General features: G+C 34.9%; 1 protein-coding gene across 1 annotated transcript in view; it reads right to left on the minus strand.

Annotated features, from left to right (window-relative positions):
- Nucleotides 1–19,539, minus strand: part of LOC149795170 (nucleolar complex protein 3 homolog) — a 124,861-nt gene that overhangs the window by 16,691 nt on the left and 88,631 nt on the right. The window contains exons 18-20 of the mRNA XM_089964892.1: nucleotides 10,767–10,895; nucleotides 6,786–6,883; nucleotides 3,685–3,775 (exon numbers count right to left, since the gene is read on the minus strand). Of these exons, the coding sequence (XP_089821018.1) occupies nucleotides 3,685–3,775; nucleotides 6,786–6,883; nucleotides 10,767–10,895 (318 nt within the window). The remainder of the gene's footprint in view (nucleotides 1–3,684; nucleotides 3,776–6,785; nucleotides 6,884–10,766; nucleotides 10,896–19,539) is intronic.

Here is a 19,539-nt window from a genome sequence, read left to right on the forward strand (position 1 = left end):
AGCCCTCTGACTTTTCCCTTTTCATTGTCAAAGTCTCTTACACTGACCAGGTACAACATTTTGTCATAATCACTACTCCTGTCTGTTGCAATACTAAACGGCCCAATTTTCATGGCTTCTGCAATTTTAAGTGAAATATCTGCTGCTAAACACCTAAGAATAATAGATGATTTTGTTCTTGCACATGCATATTTTCTGCCAGTTTGGAATTGGGAAACATCCGTTTGACCAAAGGACCAATGTAGTCTCCTACCGCTAGGGGTAGTCTGTGTTCTATTAAGAACTTGGTAGATAATGCCTCTGCATTTATAAAATTTATGTCCACAATTAAGTTCTGCTGTAAAAAAGAAGTTACCTAAGTAGTGGAGTTAGTAAAATGAGTTAATTCAAGGTTTCTTTGTTTTACCACCATGACCAATATTAAAATCCTTTCCAGGTATCCTGCAAGGGGCGTGAAGCTGCCCTAGAATGTAATGCTGTATTGTGTAATTCAAGTATTCATCTCTGAATTGGTTTCTTGTCTTTTCCTAATCCATCTGTGAAATTACCTGAAAAATATTTTTGCTCTAACACGCATCGGTTAGAATAAATCTGACTTGACTTTTAGCGCCAAATACCTACAGAATGGTTCTGTACCACATATGAATTGGAACAAAGAATCTGTGAGCAAAGATCACAAGTTAGAAAACCAGTCTGTTCTCTCCTAAGTAAGCCATACCGCTGCTACAAATAGAAACCGAGGTCAAAAGTAGAAACCAGCACGTTTCTTGGAAATAGGGTAACTGCTATAAATAGAACATAACTGTTAGGAAAGTTCATGGAAGTTTTCGGACAAGCATACTCTTATGTCATAGTTACATAGAAGCCATCTTTTCTAGAATATGGTCTGTGGAATTAATGGGATGTTAATATAAATGAGAAAACAAATAATTTTTTTTGGAGGGGGGTATACTGAAAATGCATAATCCAAATAAAGTTACGCGTAAGGCATAATTTAGTGGAAAAAAGCGTAATGATTACACCAAAAGCGTAATGGATGGCATGTATGCTGACTTGGGGAAGTATTTGTTGTATTGTTACACTGAATTAAAAGCTGGCCTCCTTTGTATTATCATGCTAATTATGTCTTCTGAATCAAATAAAGGAGGTGGAATGAAAGAAAAGTTAAGAGGCATGCAAATTCTACCAGCCTAGGTCGTATGTCGGGTGAACTCACTTCAGTTGATCAAGTGAACATTGTTGTAAATGTCATTGTGTAACATAATTAAACTACCTTCAATTAACGGACTCATTTATATATGTGATCAAAGATAGCTAGGCATCCAAGTGAAATGAATACTTCGTAAAATAAAGGGCTTGGTTTCACAGAGACAGACTATTATGGGAAAGTGAAATTACAACATAAATATTGTACTAATTGAACAATACAAAAATGAGTTTTGACATAGGCAATTGTCTCATGAAATAAATGTCACTGGTTTTTGAAAAAAAAAGAAATCTTGTTTGGTCGTGTACTGATAGTCTAGTTCCCTGCTACTTTGACTCCCAACTTGGCATTATACTATTAAATATGACTCTGAGAACCAGACTAATCTACAACACAGAAAGCAGTGACGTAATACATGTTTTCACATACATCCGATGGTTCTTGAAACCAGTTGGAACATTCATTCACATGTTGGAAATTTTGAAAATAAATGTTATTTATACAGAAAAACAAAAAAATTCATTAGAAAAAGCATGTTATTAACAATTATTATTGATGTGATTATAAAATAAGGATTCAGTCATTAAACACCCTAGTTCCCTACCCACCCCCTGCATTTTTCTCGATGTCTAAGCTGATCTTTTAAATTTTTAGAGGTCCCTCAGTAACTCGCACCATAGTGTGGTCTATGTTTGTGGACCCCATTGTGCTCAAGTTATTGAGGGAGAGGTGTATCACGAAATACATTTTTGCATGTTTTATCACGTAAATATGACAATAAAATTTTATGTAGAACCCCCCACCCCACCCCAGCTGCATTGTATAGGTTACAGCTGAGAAGCAGAAATACCCCAAGAGAATGTAGGGAAAATATTTTTAAATGGGTTCGGTCCAATCAATTCAATTACTGAGAATGGGTTTTTGACCCACATGAATAACAACAGAAGTGGCCAAATACAATAAATTTATCAATCAAGTTTGTATCTAATAAAACTGTAAATTTACTGACAGATTGTATCCATACTGAAAGTTCAGTATGTTTTTTTGACAGATGTTCCATTTCTGAATTAACAGTATAAATTACCTTAAATGAAAATTCTTGTAAATTGTGGTAGCCATTATTTAAGTGTGTGGAGACATGAGATTAAAATGTTGGATCAATACAGTTAAATCAATGTTTGCTTCTATGTCTGGATACTTGTTGATGAGTCTGTCTGAAGTATTTCCTTTACAAGTTATAAAATAAATAACATTTGATGGTTGTAAAGTTTGAATCAAATGTTTCTATGATATTACTGCTCCTGAAATAAGATTTTGATTAATGATGCTAAAACTGTGAAATCTGATGTCAGGGCCAACATGCCCTATTCCAGTTATATTTTTCATACTTAACTGATGTCAGAGCCAACATGCCCTACTCCAGTTATATTTTTCATACTTAACTGACACAGGGCCATCATAAGGGGCACATAATAAAGGTGATGGCCAGGGGTAAGTTGATTGTGGTATTTTTTTTCTCTGAGTTTGTGGTGCCAAACTTGGAATGGCCCTAAATAGACATACTTACCATACATTTCCAAATTAATGCCCCTGGGGGTGTTACATTTTCCAATGTGTATGTATAGAGCACCAAAATGAAATCTAAGATTGTTCTTTTGATGTATTCTTATAACAACCACATGTACATCTGAGGGCCTTTCTGCCACTGAATTCAGTCACTGTAAATATCAGCACAATCAAAATGATCAATCGATCAACTAATTTTGTCACTCAGCAGCTGGTTTAAGTAGGATTGTAAGTCTCTGAACTTGCTGCCCAGCTAATGTGTCATGTTTAACACTACATGTACACCTGTGACTTCAGTAAGTGTGACACTGTAAAGACATTATTAGCATTATGCTGGTTTTCACAACAAAGAAGCAAACAATACCAACCTCTGCAGTGACTATATGCATCCAGAAGTTCTAATCCTTTAAGGTAGAATGGTTAATTATAAGAGGGACTTTGATGACTATGGCACTATAATGGTGTTTGTAAGAAATACATGAGTCTGTTTTACAGCTTTACCCATACAATTTTACCTTATAAATCTAATAAAACCTGTAACCAGAAACGAGACTAAACTTTTACCCTTAATTATTTTATCACTCTAAGTTTGGAACAATTTGCACTCTGCTTGCAGACTCAACACAGCAATGGTGGTTACAAAGGATTAATAAAGGTCAAGATTATTTATATTTCTTTCTGTGATTAAGTCATTTACAACAGTGTCAAAATAAATATTTTGCCCAATATTTAGATACTAGTCACAACTTGCAGGTGGTCACTCTAAACAGTGTGTTAATGTAATAATACTGATTTGTGCATGACAGATGTGGTTGTAAATGACTGGAGGTTACCCAGATTAGGTTTTGCTGCATACTTATAACTGGTCTAGCCAAGTTGATGAGACAGTTTACATAAAAATGTTCACTTGCCTTGGATTTCTTCTTGGATTTCATTGGAAGACTAGATGGAAAAATTTCTCCTTCATTTTGAAGAATGTCATGATACATCATCTTTGGTTCCCTGTGAGCATGTTGAAAGAAAGAATACAAGTTATTCACAAACTAACCTCAGATTCTATTTTTTTTTTTTTTATAATGATAAAGGATATAAATCCAAGGAAAAATATTACAATTAAGGAGGACAAAATTGTGTATACTGGTAGAAATTCCCAAATTTTCAACAAGAGGCCCAAGCTGACCTGAGATCACTCACCTGCCAGATCTGTCTAATAGCCAATGCATGATCAGTTAACCAAAAAAAATATTTTCTTGCAATGCTGATGACTGCATATGCTATTTTTAGTTGGTTTGGTGTTTCACAGCAAAGCATGGTAAGCAGGTTATTTAGTGCCAGGGCAGTTGGAGTAAAGTTCCCCACCCAGAGACCAAGGACACATCATGGTAGCTGACCTCAGTCAATTTGACGGAAAGATTCCATACTACATCCTTTTGGATGTGAGTATGACATGCTAACTGCTGAGCCACAGTGGTTCCTACCTCCACTGGTGGCCTAATGCAACATTCAAAAGAATGCATCTGGCCTGTTCTACATTTCCATGCTTGCAAATATGCCATTTGAGTTTTTCATCCATATATTAAGGCAAATCTGCAGCATTAGTCCAAGATCAAAGTGCTTTTATGCCATGGTGCTTTCTGTCAATGTTAATCAAATTCTGTGGATTTATCTTTTTTATAAATAAACCTTATTAAACGATTTTTCTGTTTCTAGTAAAAGTAAATTTTCATGGCATATTTACATCTATTGTACAAATTTGGAAGTCATTTTGGCAAAGATGCTTTATGTCAAATTTAGTCCAATTTTGTTGACTTGTTTTGAAGAAGATTTCATTGTAATGTTATTCTAATTTTAGAAACAGTTGCCATACTTTGATGGCAAATCAGCATCATCTGCACAAATCTGAAAGCCCTACAACTAAGGTAGAAAACTACAAAACTCTGTGGTCGACCCTGGGCAACCAGCTTTGAAAATCCAAAACACATACACCCACCCACACCCACACAGAGTTTTTAAGACGATTCAGTTGTAAAGTTTTTCTATTTTTAGTAATGGTTGCCATACTTGATGGCAGTCAGCATCATTTTTATAAATTGAAGGCCCTACAACTAAGGTGGAATAACTACAAAAATCTATGGTTGTTCCTGGGCAACCAGCTTTGAAAATCTGGTTGTCCAGCAGATTTTTCTGGTTGTCCAGTAAATTATTGCAGTTGCCCCCAAGACTGTCATAATCATTATTTTTCAGTAACTTTATATATATATATATATATATATATATATATATATATATATATATATATATATATATATATATATATATATATATAGAGAGAGAGAGAGAGAGAGAGAGAGAGAGAGAGAGAGAGAATTTTTGTTGTTGTTGTTGTAGGGTTTAATGCCATTTTTCAGCACGATGAAATACATGTCGGCCAGTATTAATGGTGGAGGAAGAACCCAGGAAATCCCCAGAAAGAACCACCCACCCTCGGAAAGCTACTGGCAAGCATTCTCACATACCCACATTGGCCGAATCCGAGACTCAAACCCAAGCAGACAGAGGTGAGATGGTAGTGATCCATAATGGAGAGCGCTTTAGACCACTCGGCCACTCGGGGCCCCGCACAGCGAGAGAGAGATCGAGATTGAGATCTAATTTTACAAAATATTTGTAAGCCACCATTAGTTCAGCTAATGGAAAGTATCACACAAGTTCAGAAACTTATTTCATCCATTTAATATCAGCAAATAAAACAAACAAGATCATTTCTTTTTTTAACATAGTTTTGTTGTCCATCATCTTTCTAACAGCTGACCACTCCTGACCATGAGGATCAGTGATGGCTCTTATTGATAGCAATCACCTAAAACTCAACTACAAAACTAAATGGCACCTTACTGTAGGTAAACATAGGGATAATTTAATAACCAAATGTTTGTCACTGGAAAATACACTGAATTCCATTCAATGTTTAACATGACAATTTTTGACAATACTTTCACTTGCCCAAATGGCTTTCACATTTGGAAAAATAGTTATCTAGATGTCAGAATTCATTCTGTCAAATTTGGTGAAATCCTGTTCAGTGATTTTGAAGTTGTTGTTTCAAGATTTTTTTTATTCTGTGTCAGTGGTGGCATATGAACTTTATCTGCATGCATTTGAAAGCCTTTTGTGCCAAAGATGCTTTCTGACAAATTTGGTCAAATGTATTTTGCTTGGATTTTAAGAAGTTGTTTCAAGTTTGTTAATTTTACTTCAGTAATCATAGCCGTATTTGACAGTGAATTGGCATCATTTCTAAGATAAAATGCTAGGATTCTCAATGGCAACATATGGTTGAAATCTGCCCAGTGGCTTCTGAAAAGAAATTTAAAACAGTAAATGCTGATGGTTGATATGTAAGACAATCCAGATGCAGGGCCATACCACAAGAATGTCTGTAAAAATTACCTGAATGAGAGCTTTACAAAACAGAGGTAAGTTTATATCACAAATCTAATCCAAATAAAGTTAAATTCAAATTAAAATCAGAATATAACAGGAAAAAGAACATTAGGTCCCGCTACCTTTCTAGAAATTTAAGTCACTGTACAAAGTGACATATATCAGTAGAACAATTAATACAGAGCCTGGTCTGAAGGTGCATTATGAGACAGCAGATCAGAGTCTATGTTGTTTAGTTGGGTTTGATTTAAACATGAGCATACATGTTAATTATTCTCTTATAATGAGTTAGATGCTCTATTATGCTAGAAATTGTTCAGTAATAAAGAATTTTTTTCTCATAGTACAAAACAAAAATACAGTAATGAAAGTAACTGTAGATTTATCTACAAAATTTTAAATTTTACCCCGTTTTGCTGACAAATTTCACTGTTATAAGTTTTTTGGACATAAAAAACGCGTATGTTTAAATATTCCAAGAGTTAGAGTAAAAACAGTACTGTTTTAAGTGAGGAAACTTTACAATATAAAATTTTAATCCTTTAGAGAATTTTAATTTCTCCCCTACTTGCGTGAAAGATCTGCTGAAAGTTGTCCTTCTCCTGTGCTTGGAGCTCTTCGGCTTATGTGACTTCCAAACTTTCGTATGACCGGGTGGTAATGATGCTAAAATAAAATGAAGGTGAGAAGTGATTACATGTAAAATGTACCTAGTACAACTGAACAATTAGACTTAACTGGAACAACAATGTAAAAATAGACTTCCAACTGCATGAGATATTCTTGAAAATCTGGCCTCTAATTCTGGCATCAACTGATTGGGAACATGTCTCATGGTACTGTTTTTCCAAGAAATAAGACTTGTACCCATCCTATTATAGACTGGGGTTTAGAATCTTAGAGATGAGTTCTCCAGAAACAAAATTCATTAGTTTGGGCATGCTGACCACTGATTTTTCCATAACTGTATTCTATATTTTAATGAGGTCAAATCAGGCTGACTCAGTCATGATGAGCTGTGCATTTGGCATTACTTCCACTACGCATGTACCACAGCAGAATCTCTATACAAATCACACAGACTAAAATGGTGGAGCTGTTCATTTGGCATTACTTCCACTACGTATGTACAACAGCAGAATCTCTATACAAATCACACGGACTAAAATGGTGGAGCTGTACATTTGGCATTACTTCCACTACATATGTACAACAGCAGATACAAATCACATGGACTAAAATGGTGGAGCTGTACATTTGGCATTACTTCCACTACGTACGTAAAACAGCAGAATCTCTATACAAATCACACGGACTAAAATGGTGGAGCTGTACATTTGGCATTACTTCCACTACATATGTACAAGAGCAGAATCTCTATACAAATCACACGGACTAAAATGGTGGAGCTGTACATTTGGCATTACTTCCACTACATATGTACCACAGCAGAATCTATATACAAATCACACGGACTAAAATGGTGGAGCTGTACATTTGGCATTACTTCCACTACATATGTACAACAGCAGAATCTCTACAAATCACACGGACTAAAATGGTGAAGCTGTACATTTGACATTACTTCCACTACGTATGTAAAACAGCAGAATCTCTATACAAATCACACGGACTAAAATGGTGGAGCTGTACATTTGGCATTACTTCCACTACGTATGTACAACAGCAGAATCTCTATACAAATCACACAGACTAAAATGGTGGAGCTGTACATTTGGCATTACTTCCACTACATATGTACCACAGCAGAATCTCTATACAAATCACACGGACTAAAATGGTGGAGCTGTACATTTGGCATTACTTCCACTACATATGTACAACAGCAGAATCTCTATACAAATCACATGGACTAAAATGGTGGAGCTGTACATTTGGCATTACTTCCACTACGTATGTACCACAGCAGAATCTCTATACAAATCACACGGACTAAAATGGTAGAGCTGCACATTTGGTATTACTTCCACTAAATATGTACCACTGCAAAGTCTCAACAAACATATGTAAAGTTTAAGTCACTTGACAATGCAGGTTATACATACATTATTATCTGTGACTATTAGAAGACAGATCATTCAGAGGAATAAATGACAGTTGTTATCAACTTGTTTGGCATCTTGTAATTATTCAGTGCAACAAGTAACAGTTGCTACTGAGCTGCTGGCATCTTGTAATCATTCCGTGGAATAAATAACAGTTATTACTGGATTGTTGGCATCTTGTAATTATTCAGAGGAATAAATAACAGTTGTTATTGGGTTGTTGGTATCCTGTAACTATTCAGTGGAATAAAAACAGTTGTTACAGGGTTTTTGGCATCTTGTAATTATTCAGAGTAATAAATAACAGTTGTTATTGGGTTGTTGGTATCTTGTAATTATTCAGTGGAATAAAAACAGTTGTTACAGGGTTGCTGGCATCTTGTAATTATTCAGAGGAATAAATAACAGTTGTTATTGGGTTGTTGGTATCTTGTAATTATTCAGTGGAATAAAAACAGTTGTTATAGGGTTGCTGGCATCTTGTAATCATTTAGAAGAATAAATGACTGTTTCTACCAAGTTGCTGGCATTTTTGTGATATCAGATATGTTCCAGATTCAAACGATAAATACAATTCAGTGAACCAAACTAATCAAATAAGTTTGACAATCTAGTTAATCTTCTTATCTCAATATCCAACTAATGTTATTCCCTATTTTTGTTTCTATGTCCACAAAAATAATCATGTACTAAATAACAAATCAGTTAATTAAATATCTGTCACTGTTTTAATTACCTTGCAAATTTTGACAAAAGAGAGGGATCATGTTATCCTACCCACCCTGCAAATGTACCATTCTATGGGTTGTACAACTCTTCCACCATTCACAACTGAGACTTCAAATTCTGGATCTAATTGGAAGTGATTGGTATATGTGCACAAGTGATGAAAGAATTCTGATCCATCCCTGGGAGTTGAAGCTTTAGGTGGGTGGGGTTTGGGGTACACTGATGCATAGATGTTTCAACTAACTAAGCACATAATCTCTCGCTAAATGGGCTAAGTTTCTCTTTTGTTCAGGTGTGTATGCATTAATCAGTTATAAACATGAAACAATAATGAATATGAATGTACATTATATAAGTTTTAAGTGAAAAAATATTTGAATGTGTGATATCAATCAAAAAAAAAAAATTTCTTTATATAGTTTGTAAATCTATAGAATACTGTACTGTACACCCTTGAGGGTCTCAGAGATTAGCATATGTTTAGTAACAAGAGTTGTACCTCTACAATAAATTATTATCATTATTATTATTATTATTATTATTATTATTAATCTTCTTCATCATCATTATCTTCATCTTCTTCTTCTTATTATTATTAATCTTCTTCATCATCTTCTTCTCATTATCATTATTGTTATTCACACATCAGCACAGCTGCTTGATTGCACTCTGGCTAAAATTCTGACAAACTCATGGACATAGCAAGTTGCTGAGCATAACTTGTGACCTGATACTAAAACAATGACCTGCTGTAACTATATGGTAATGTTATTTACTATGAATTAATAGGAATGACAAATGGTAAATTTAACTGTCCTAATTGGCCAAAAGAATGCTGTAAATATATGGTAATTTTATCTACTATGAATTAATAGGAATGACAAATGGTAAATTTAACTGTCCTAATTGGCAAAAGAATGCTGTAAATATATGGTAATTTTATTTACTATGAATTAAAAGGAATGACAAATGGTAAATTTATCTATCCTAATTGGCCAAAGAATGCTGTAAATCGATTGATTGGATTCTAACATCTGAAAATCTTAAGATGCTTTCTGACTGGTCAAATATCAAAATATACCGTCAGAAATTTTGATGCCATAAAATGTCATGAGCCACAAAGAATGACAATTTCTGTGATTTTCATCAAATATTTTTTTCAACTTTTCTTAGAAATGAATTCTAGTCTTGTGTTTGAAGATGTTAATTGTTATTGAACTGTAGCAAATTAATGTCTCTGCTGAAAAGTCACTGGTAATTCAAAGTTTTCAACAGTAAAACCACCATTAATGTCCTCAAATCTTCAAGCTAGACTGAACTTGGTGATTCTATGCTTGTCAAATGTGAGACTCTTCGATAAAAAAAACATCAGAACATTATGAAATTATGCATTTTGTTGGAGAAGTCTTCTTCAACAAGACTCTCAAGTGAAAACTCCACTGTACAAAATATTCCATCCATCTGAGTCAATGACAGAGGGTACCTGAGTAAAACTCTGAAGTGAGGTTGTGTCTCTCTATCTCAAACACTTTCCAGATAAATACCTATGTACAAAGACAATGTTATATCATCCTGTGATGCAAGATGTATACTCCTGTCATCAGCCAATGAAATCATTTTTCCATTTGCTGGGAAAGCATCATTGTGGCATGACAGTAAAAAAACTTAGCTTTTTACCTGACCCCCTTATAATGTAGATCTCATTAAGCCTCAAGAGAGGTCTATTTAATCAACAAGGTTCATTCAGCTCTTACATTTAAATAGGACAACTCCCAAAGCATGGTGTTTTGAGCATTGCAGTGTTCTGGATCATCTAGTTCTGGTAGATACACTCCATTCCCCTGTGCCTCATTGTCAAACAAAATATCACAGTAGTTGTATGTCTGAAGAAAAAAAAACTGTAAAGATGATAGCAATTGGCCAGCATAAAATAAATCCTAATGCAATCAAAATGTCACAACACTGGTAAAAGATTAACAGTTATTTCAGCTGCTTCGAACTTACCTAAATAATAATAATAATGATAATAATAATAATAATAATAATAATGATGATAATAACAATAATAAACGCACCACTCTAAGTCTCTTTTGTGAAAAAGTAATAACAGTTCATACTGAACACCCTCCCCTTGAAATAAGTAACAATAAAATGAATTTAGATATAAACATAAACAAAATCATAATGTTATAGGAAAATGTTCCAACTACTTATATACAGTATACAAAATGAAAGGAAGTAAAGTGGAAGGTTTGAAAATGGATACTTTGAGGTAATGTATTTGCCTAATCAAACAGGTTCTGCCTTTCAACCACTGTGTTAGATTATGCATGCTCATGGATTCTTCCTGACAGGTGAACCTTGACCAGAGTGTATACCTTCTCACCTGACAGGTGAACCTTGACCAGGGTGTCTACCTATCTACCTTATAGGTGAATCTTCGCAAGGGTGTATACCCTTCCACTTAACAGGTGAACCTTGACTAGGGTGTCTATCTTTTCATCTGAAAGATGAACCTTGACCAAGGTGTGTGCCCTGCCATCTGACAGGTGAATCTTGATCAGGGTGTATACCTTTCCACCTAACAGGTGAACCTTGACCAGAGTGCTTATCTTGCAGTGTCCACTGACAACATAACAAATTCTTGTCAAGTCCAGCAACTTCCACCTTCTGAGATAAAAGTTTTATTCGTATGAGAACTCAATTAAGATATTTCTGGTTGATGGACCATCATTGCAATATTTTGTATTTTTGATAGAATATATTTAATATAACAAATTGTGACCATCTTTTTATGGATTTTGCTTGTCTACCTTAATCTTTCTGATTTTATATACCTTTAACAAAAGTTTAAAATCTTACCTTTTATCTTTTAATACTATGTTATTTATATTTAGAAGGTTTTATCTTTTAATACTATGTTATTTATATTTAGAAGGTTTTATCTTTTTTTGCAATTATTTACTTGTACATTTTCAGGATTAATCTTTCAGCTGGAACAACATAGCTAGTATTGTGCTCATCCATATGTCCACCTTCATCCATACATACCACTGCTAGAAAACACTATACAGTAAAACCTGTCTTTTGAGACCACTCATTCTGCCAATAAAAAGCAGTCTCTCAAGATAGGTGTCCTCCCATCTCCCCCTCTATTGAAATTGCTTCACTGTGTATACTTCCAAAAATACCAAAACTAAATAATAGTTATTAGCAGATTATTCATGTGCTTGGTTCAAAAGTTCCTACATGGTTTAAATACCTGAAAAGCTTGTGGCCCTGGTGATAAACATACAAAAATATATAAGGAACTGTCATAGGAGTTGGTACCCGTGTTTATACACCGTATGCAACAATCTTGGGACCTGTGCAAAAGCCCAAACAATTGGTCAGTAACCAGTGCTAACAAAAATGTGATCAAGTAATGATAATTACTGTCAAGTCTCACTCACCAGTACGTGCCTGAACATATTATCTATTCTGACATCATAAAGTACTTGGATAATTTTCCTATCATATCTGACAAACAACAAGCATTCTGTAAATTACACAGCTGTGAAACACAATGGTGTTCTGTTATTGATGACTGGGCTAAGCATTTAGATAAATGTGACCTACTAACCATTTTTGTTTGATGACTGTGCCTCCCATGAATCGTCGGAGAGTAAGTTATTTCTTTATTTAATAGTGGACAGAAGTCTATGTGTGATATACTCTTTGTATGTTTTCAAGAATAATGTTTCCAAATCGGGTTGGTCCAATATATCTTTGAAAGAACCTCAAAGCACAGTATATATATATGCCTCTTTGCCAATTACTAAGTATGATGCAGATCAACCAAAACCCACTCGGATATTAAACAATGACATAAATAAACAAGGAAGATGGGTGCAAAAATGTGGCATACAAGTCCAACTTAAAAAATGCAACATAATGCAAATGACAGGAAAGAAATGCCATAAAATCAGTATGTCATATTCACTGGAAAGTACTGCTTTATAAAATCTCAATCAAATAAAAAATATTTAGGGGTCACAATTACCAGAAATGGAACCTTTAAATTTAAGAATTGTATGCACAAAAGCAAAATCATAATTTATGTCAAATAAGACGTAACTTGTCATCATGCCCACAAAATGTCAAAGAATTAGCTTTCAAAGGCTTAGTTAGAACTATTTTAGAACATGCAAGTACAGTTTGGGACCCCCAGATTTTACAGGATGAAATTTAAAAATCTGAGTGAAAAATCAAGCATCCAGGTTTTGTTCATCCAATTGTGACTACAATCAAACCTATCCTAATGGTCACTGGAGTTCAGCTGTCATTTATTAAAACAGCCATTCTAATTTCACCCTCCCAAAGGAAATTTCCTATAAAAATGTCATGTAATCAGTGGTCATTTGTCTTCTGCAGTCATCCGCCATTTGTTTCTTAACCAAGCAGTGGTTTCATCCTGCCTTCAGTGGTCACTGAAGCATATCAGCAGTGACTGCTCCAAGTATGCAAAGTAAACTTCTTTGTTTAATAAGCAAAGGCAAGGTATATATAAAGGTATATTACAGGAAATGATTTCTGCAGAAAGGTTCTTTTCACTCTAATTATCAAAGGTCACTCATAAATTCTGACTGTCTTTTGATCTTGTGAGTTTGAGCAACTGTTAAATGCATCAATTGTTGAAAACCTGCCTAATTATACCAGCTGGCCTAACAAAATATCAGTCCTGTGTATCCTAATCATAGGTAAAGTTTGGATGCAAATTATGGAACTGATATATAAAAAAAAACTGATCAAAACTTCAGCACGTGACAATGATAGGAGAATCAGTGATAAATCAGAGTGAGGATACGCGAATTTTGTATGTAACTTTTTATTTTATTATTTTCTTTTGGTTTTGCTAAATAGCTACACTAAATAAATGTATCTTGATATCATAATACTACTACTACTAATGACAATAATAATAATAATAATAATAATAATAATAATAATGATGATAATAATAATAATCTTCTACTACTGATACTACTAATGCTATTCTGTGCATACTACATGCATTTGTAATGAACCAAGTCTGAAAAATTAACTTGACTTCAGATGCCACCTGTCTACAAAGTTCACTTTGCCCTTTTCCCATGGGTGCTGACAGGTTTGTTTATCTAAGGAAAGTGTGAACTAAATACGGAATAATTTGTCTTAGAAAACATTAAACCAATGTAGGCATGAAATTTGATTAATATTTTTCTGCAAAGGTTTAAAAACTGAAGCAAAATTCCCCTGCTTCAATTTAATCAAACCGAAATTTAACAGCAGAAATCAACATGAATATACCTATCTGATACCAAATTGACAAAATGAAAGTCACCAATTTAGTTTACTTCCGAAGAACAAATAATGATTACAACTGTTGAATCTTTTGAAAACCAAACCAATACCTTTTATAAGTTAATACAGTTACATTGCTTATCAACAAAACTTTTTGTAAAAGCTGATGCTCAATGGTACAACCATGTTTTTATGATGCAGCACGAAAAAGATTAAGATCAAAATCACAAAAGAGGACGTAGGGCAGTTTTCAAAGTCAAAATTCAACTCTGTTTAAACTTAGTTTAAAACCAAAAATTACCCATAATTACTGCACATGCATTTTATTCTTTCATCACAATCCTTGTTAAAGCATTACACATATTAATCTTAAATTAAGTTCAATAAAGACAAATACCTAACATTCACATTTGTAACAAAGCAATGATAGTTGTAATAACATTGGTAGCAGTTTTAATCAGGCCTTGGGGAAATATGTAACATAACATACCAATTTAAATAAGACAGAATTAGTTCATTGAGAAACAACCAATTAATTTATTCAGTGACAAAATTCAAAGGCCTTATTCAAACACAAATGGACTGAATCAGTGCACTAATATCCTGCCAGTCTAACTGGTGTGTGTGAGAGAGTGTGTGTGTTGGATTTTTGTTGGATTTTTAATATAGCTTCAACAATTTTTCACTCATATCACTATGATGTCTGCAGTGTGGCAATTTAGTGATGTCTAGCAATGAGGCATCATGCATGCCACAGACATGTAGCATCATGTCCCACCCAGTCACATTATCCTGACACCAGGCTGACCAGTCCTAACACTAACCACTTAATGCTGAGCACCCAGCAAAGGAGCTGTTGGTACCATTTTTATAAGTCTTTGGTATGACTCAGCTAGAGTTCCAACATGCGACCTCCAACATTTGAGGTGAATGTTCTAACCACTAGGCCACAGGAACAGTCTAACTGGTGTAAAGACAGTGTGATGTTTACTGGTACGTTTTAGTAACCACTGTATATACCCACTTGTAACAAAAGTCCAAGTGCAAACAACAATCTGCCACTGCATAATGCACCAGCAGCTCTGGGTTCTTGCGGTTTGTTCTACTGATTGCTCTGAACAAAATGCATAAACCCAGTCTGCCAGTGCATTGTACAAAAACAAATCTGGGTCCATGCAGACAGCAGTTAGACTCAAATTATCAGTGACTACAAATAGTGTAAAAATCATCAAAGCAACAAACAATATAAAGTTCTACAATGACAATAGACTTAAGTCACCTGAAAAGAGTTGGTACCTTATCAGGAGACAAAAGGCATCATTTACCCATTACTGGTAATGTATTAACTAAATACACCAATAATAGTGAACGGTCAGTGAAAAGATTTATCTTTTTACTCATTATTACATTATAGGCATTCATTATAGGCTGGGTTTTCACAACAAATAAGGAAACAATATGAACATCTGTATAGGCACTGTGCTGGGTTTTCACAACAAATAAGGAAACAATATGAACATCTGTATAGGCACTGTGCTGGGTTTTCACAACAAATAAGGAAACAATATGAACATCTGTATAGGCACTGTGCTGGGTTTTCACAACAAATAAGGAAACAATATGAACATCTGTATAGGAATGGTTAAGCGCACTCAGTTTTTACTTGACTTCAGCACTACAATGGTAGTGAGTGATGTACTTTAGTCTGCTTTGGAGTCAGTAGTATACAACAGTACTTGTAGGTTTAAGAAAACCAGCTGCTGGATTCAACTCTTTATTGTTTCTTTTTGTTTTTGTTTCTGCATATGGGTTACCATATATACATGCTAATAAGTAAAGTCAAACTGCTAACAACAAGATCTTAATTTGTCATCGCATAATATACCCACAGATTAGATCAGGGTCTATGTTGTTTGTTCTGCTCCTTACTCCTAACAAACTGCAAAGACACAGATCTGCTGGTGCATAATGCACCAGCAGATCTAGGTGTGTGTAGAAGTAGGACCCAACTTATAACTGAGTACAGATGGTAAATACAATCTGCACTTTGAATGCAGACCTTCCTCAATTACTATGGTTACAGATGATTCAATAAAGGTCAGTACTGTTGATATGTACTTTATTACTATGGTTACAAATGATTCAATAAAGGTCAGAACTATTTATATGTAGTTTATTACTATGGTTACAAATGATTCAATAGAGGTCAGAACTGTTGATATGTAGTTTTGTCATGTGCTCATAGATATCAGTATTACAACACATATTCTGCCTACCCCCCCAAAAAAAACATGGCTGCTAGTCATGCTTAGCAGTTGATTGGTCACAACAGAACATTCATACAATAAAAAATCAATCCATGCATGATGATTTAGGTCATAAATGACAGGTTTTACTGGAATATTTGTCTGTAAAAAATAACAGTAATGAAAAAATAGATCTGATACCTTTAAAATTTATTAAATGAACTTGAAAAAGCAGAAATTACCATCTTTTCACGGATTGGGTTATTTATGGTAAAGTTTATATAACGTAAAACAATGTCAATTGCCAAGCTGTGTTTCAGTATTATAATCAGCATCAGGATTGATTGTTCAAATCAAATCACTGATATGCGATATAAATCAGTATTATTAGACAAGGTATTGGAAAAGAGTGGGATCCCAAGCAGATCTGTAACCCTTTCCATGTTTCATTCGGTGCATAACTGAGGTTAACATTCTGAAGCTCACTCTGTCCAACAATAAATTCAGTGAATTTATTTTGTCCCCTCACTACTGCGGTGAGGTCACCAAAGGTACATCATGAAATTTGACTGACCATTGTAACAGAGCTGTAGAGTTACTGGTCAGGCATGGAAAGTAACCAAGTTTCATGTCTCCATCTCAAAAGGAATGAGAATAAAAGTGCAAAAAAGGGAAGAAATTGCACCATGAAAGTGACTTTGAAGATAAAATCTCAAAGAATTATAAATGTATCATTGTTTATCTATGAATCTCAGATAGCTTTTATAATATAAAGCAGAAACAAAACCAAGAATGAAATGTACACATGTAACCCTGACCTACAAGAAAGGACCAAAATGCTGAATACAACGTATCTTTTGTTGACAATATACAAGTATATCAAATTTCATTCATTTATCTTAAACGTCTCACAAGTTATAGAGGAAATGAGAACATGATCCTGAAACTTCAAATATTTGCCTATAAACTTGACCTTGAATATAGGACCCCCTTTTATATACCTGCCAAATACACTAAGTTTCATTCCTAACCTCAAATGGTTCTAAAGCTATGGAATGGAAATAAAAGTGTGCCAGAAATTTTTAAATATTAAGCCAATACACTGACCTTGAAGATATAATCCACAATGTGGTACATATAATACCTTCTTTTGATAATACAGAATTACATCAAGTTACATCCCTTAAATCTCAAACAGATCAATAGTATGGTGCAGAATAACAATTTATGGAAAATTAAAAATAATGAGCCATGACCTTAACCTTCCATATAGTATACCCAATGCAGTATGCAATATAGCTTCTAAAGATGAAGTACAAGTATACCTGACCTTGAAATTGAACAAAGGAACCCCAAGATGGTTCACAACACACTATCTAATGATTACGAATGTGTAAACCAAGTTTCATTCCCAAATCTCGAATGGCTTGAAAGTTACAGAACAGAAAGGAAAGTCCTTGCTTTGTCTGAGATCCTCTCTTTCGTGGTGATAAAAGGTGTTAGTGATCTTGGAGCAGTAACCTTTTATCATACTCGGTGCAAACTTTCTCTCATCGTAGAGTAGAAGTTAGCTGTTTGTGGTATATATATGCCTGGAGAGGTAAGATGTGTTCATTTGTGCACCACTAGGCAAAAACGTGCAATTTGCCATCATATGCTTTCATAATGGAGGGCCTTCTTGTCAGAGCATTTCTCTTCACGACTGGTTGTGAGAACTGTTTATTTCTGAGGGCCTGTTTAATATGATCCAGATGTGCAGGTTCAGTAGCTCTGGGAAGGAATGAAACAAAAGATGTCATGGCTGTTTGAATAGATGAGGGAAAATCCAAATTTTCCAAGGAGTTTCCAGTACAAAATTGATGAAATCACTGACCCAAGACTTCTCCCAACTGAGTGGTGCAATTCGGATAAGGCGAGTCTGATTCTCATGCTATCCATACTACTTTAGGATTTGAGGTGTTGGGTGGTAGGTGTATGCATCCAGGCCTTTCCAATCTATTGACAGAGCATCAACTGATAGGCTTCTGAGTCTCGGACAGGAGATACAAAGTTGGAAGCTTGGTATTCCACCTGGTCACAAACAGGTCCACCAATGGTCAGTACCATCTGGTACATATCTGCAAGAAAACCAAGGGGTGAGGAGACCATTCTGTTTGTCTTAGTTAATTGTTCTGGTACAAAGACTTGGCTATTATGTTAGGCAACCCAGGATACTGTGAACTTGTAAATGATTTGTTGGTGACACTAACACTTTATAAAGTCCCATATCAGGACACAAGTGTCTGTGGACTTGGTTCCTCCCTGTTGTTTGAGATAAGTCACCACTGCAGAGTTGTTGGACAGAATGAGAACTCTCTTGCCATTTAAATATTCTTGCCACCAGTGACCGACTCTCATAATGGCCATAATCTCCAGAATATTGTTATGCAGATGTATGTTTGCTGTTGCATTGAGCAAGCCTAGCAGGTTTAGGAATTCCCATGTGGATATAATTTCCTCAAAAGTAATGAAGCCAACATGGTTCTGATTTTCATTGCCCGATCTTGAGGGAGGGATAAGAGCTATGTTGCCTGTATATTTAACTCCATACATAGGATAACAAATTGCTGAGATGGTACTAAATCAGATTTTTCCTTGGTGATGAGAAGCCGGATGGCATTCAAGAGAGATAAGCTGTTTCACATGCTGGAAGATAGCCATAGAGAAGAATCCCAACATCGAAGCCATGGAAACCATATTGTGCACTAACTGCAGATTGTCAGCCAATGTGGGTATGTGACAAAGCTTGCCAGTAGCTTCTCGAGGGTCAGTGGTTCTTTCTGGGGATTTCCCAGTTTCTTCCTCCACCATAAATACTGGCCGCCATGTATAGCCTATCGTGTGCTGAAAAATGGCGTTAACCCTACAACAACAACAACTGCAGAGTGTCATCAAAGGCCATCTGATCAATACATATGGA

The sequence above is a fragment of the Sinohyriopsis cumingii genome, chromosome 7 (assembly GCF_028554795.1).
Source record: "Sinohyriopsis cumingii isolate HCF-2022 chromosome 7, ASM2855479v2, whole genome shotgun sequence".
Classification (NCBI taxonomy): Eukaryota; Metazoa; Mollusca; class Bivalvia; order Unionida; family Unionidae; genus Sinohyriopsis; species Sinohyriopsis cumingii.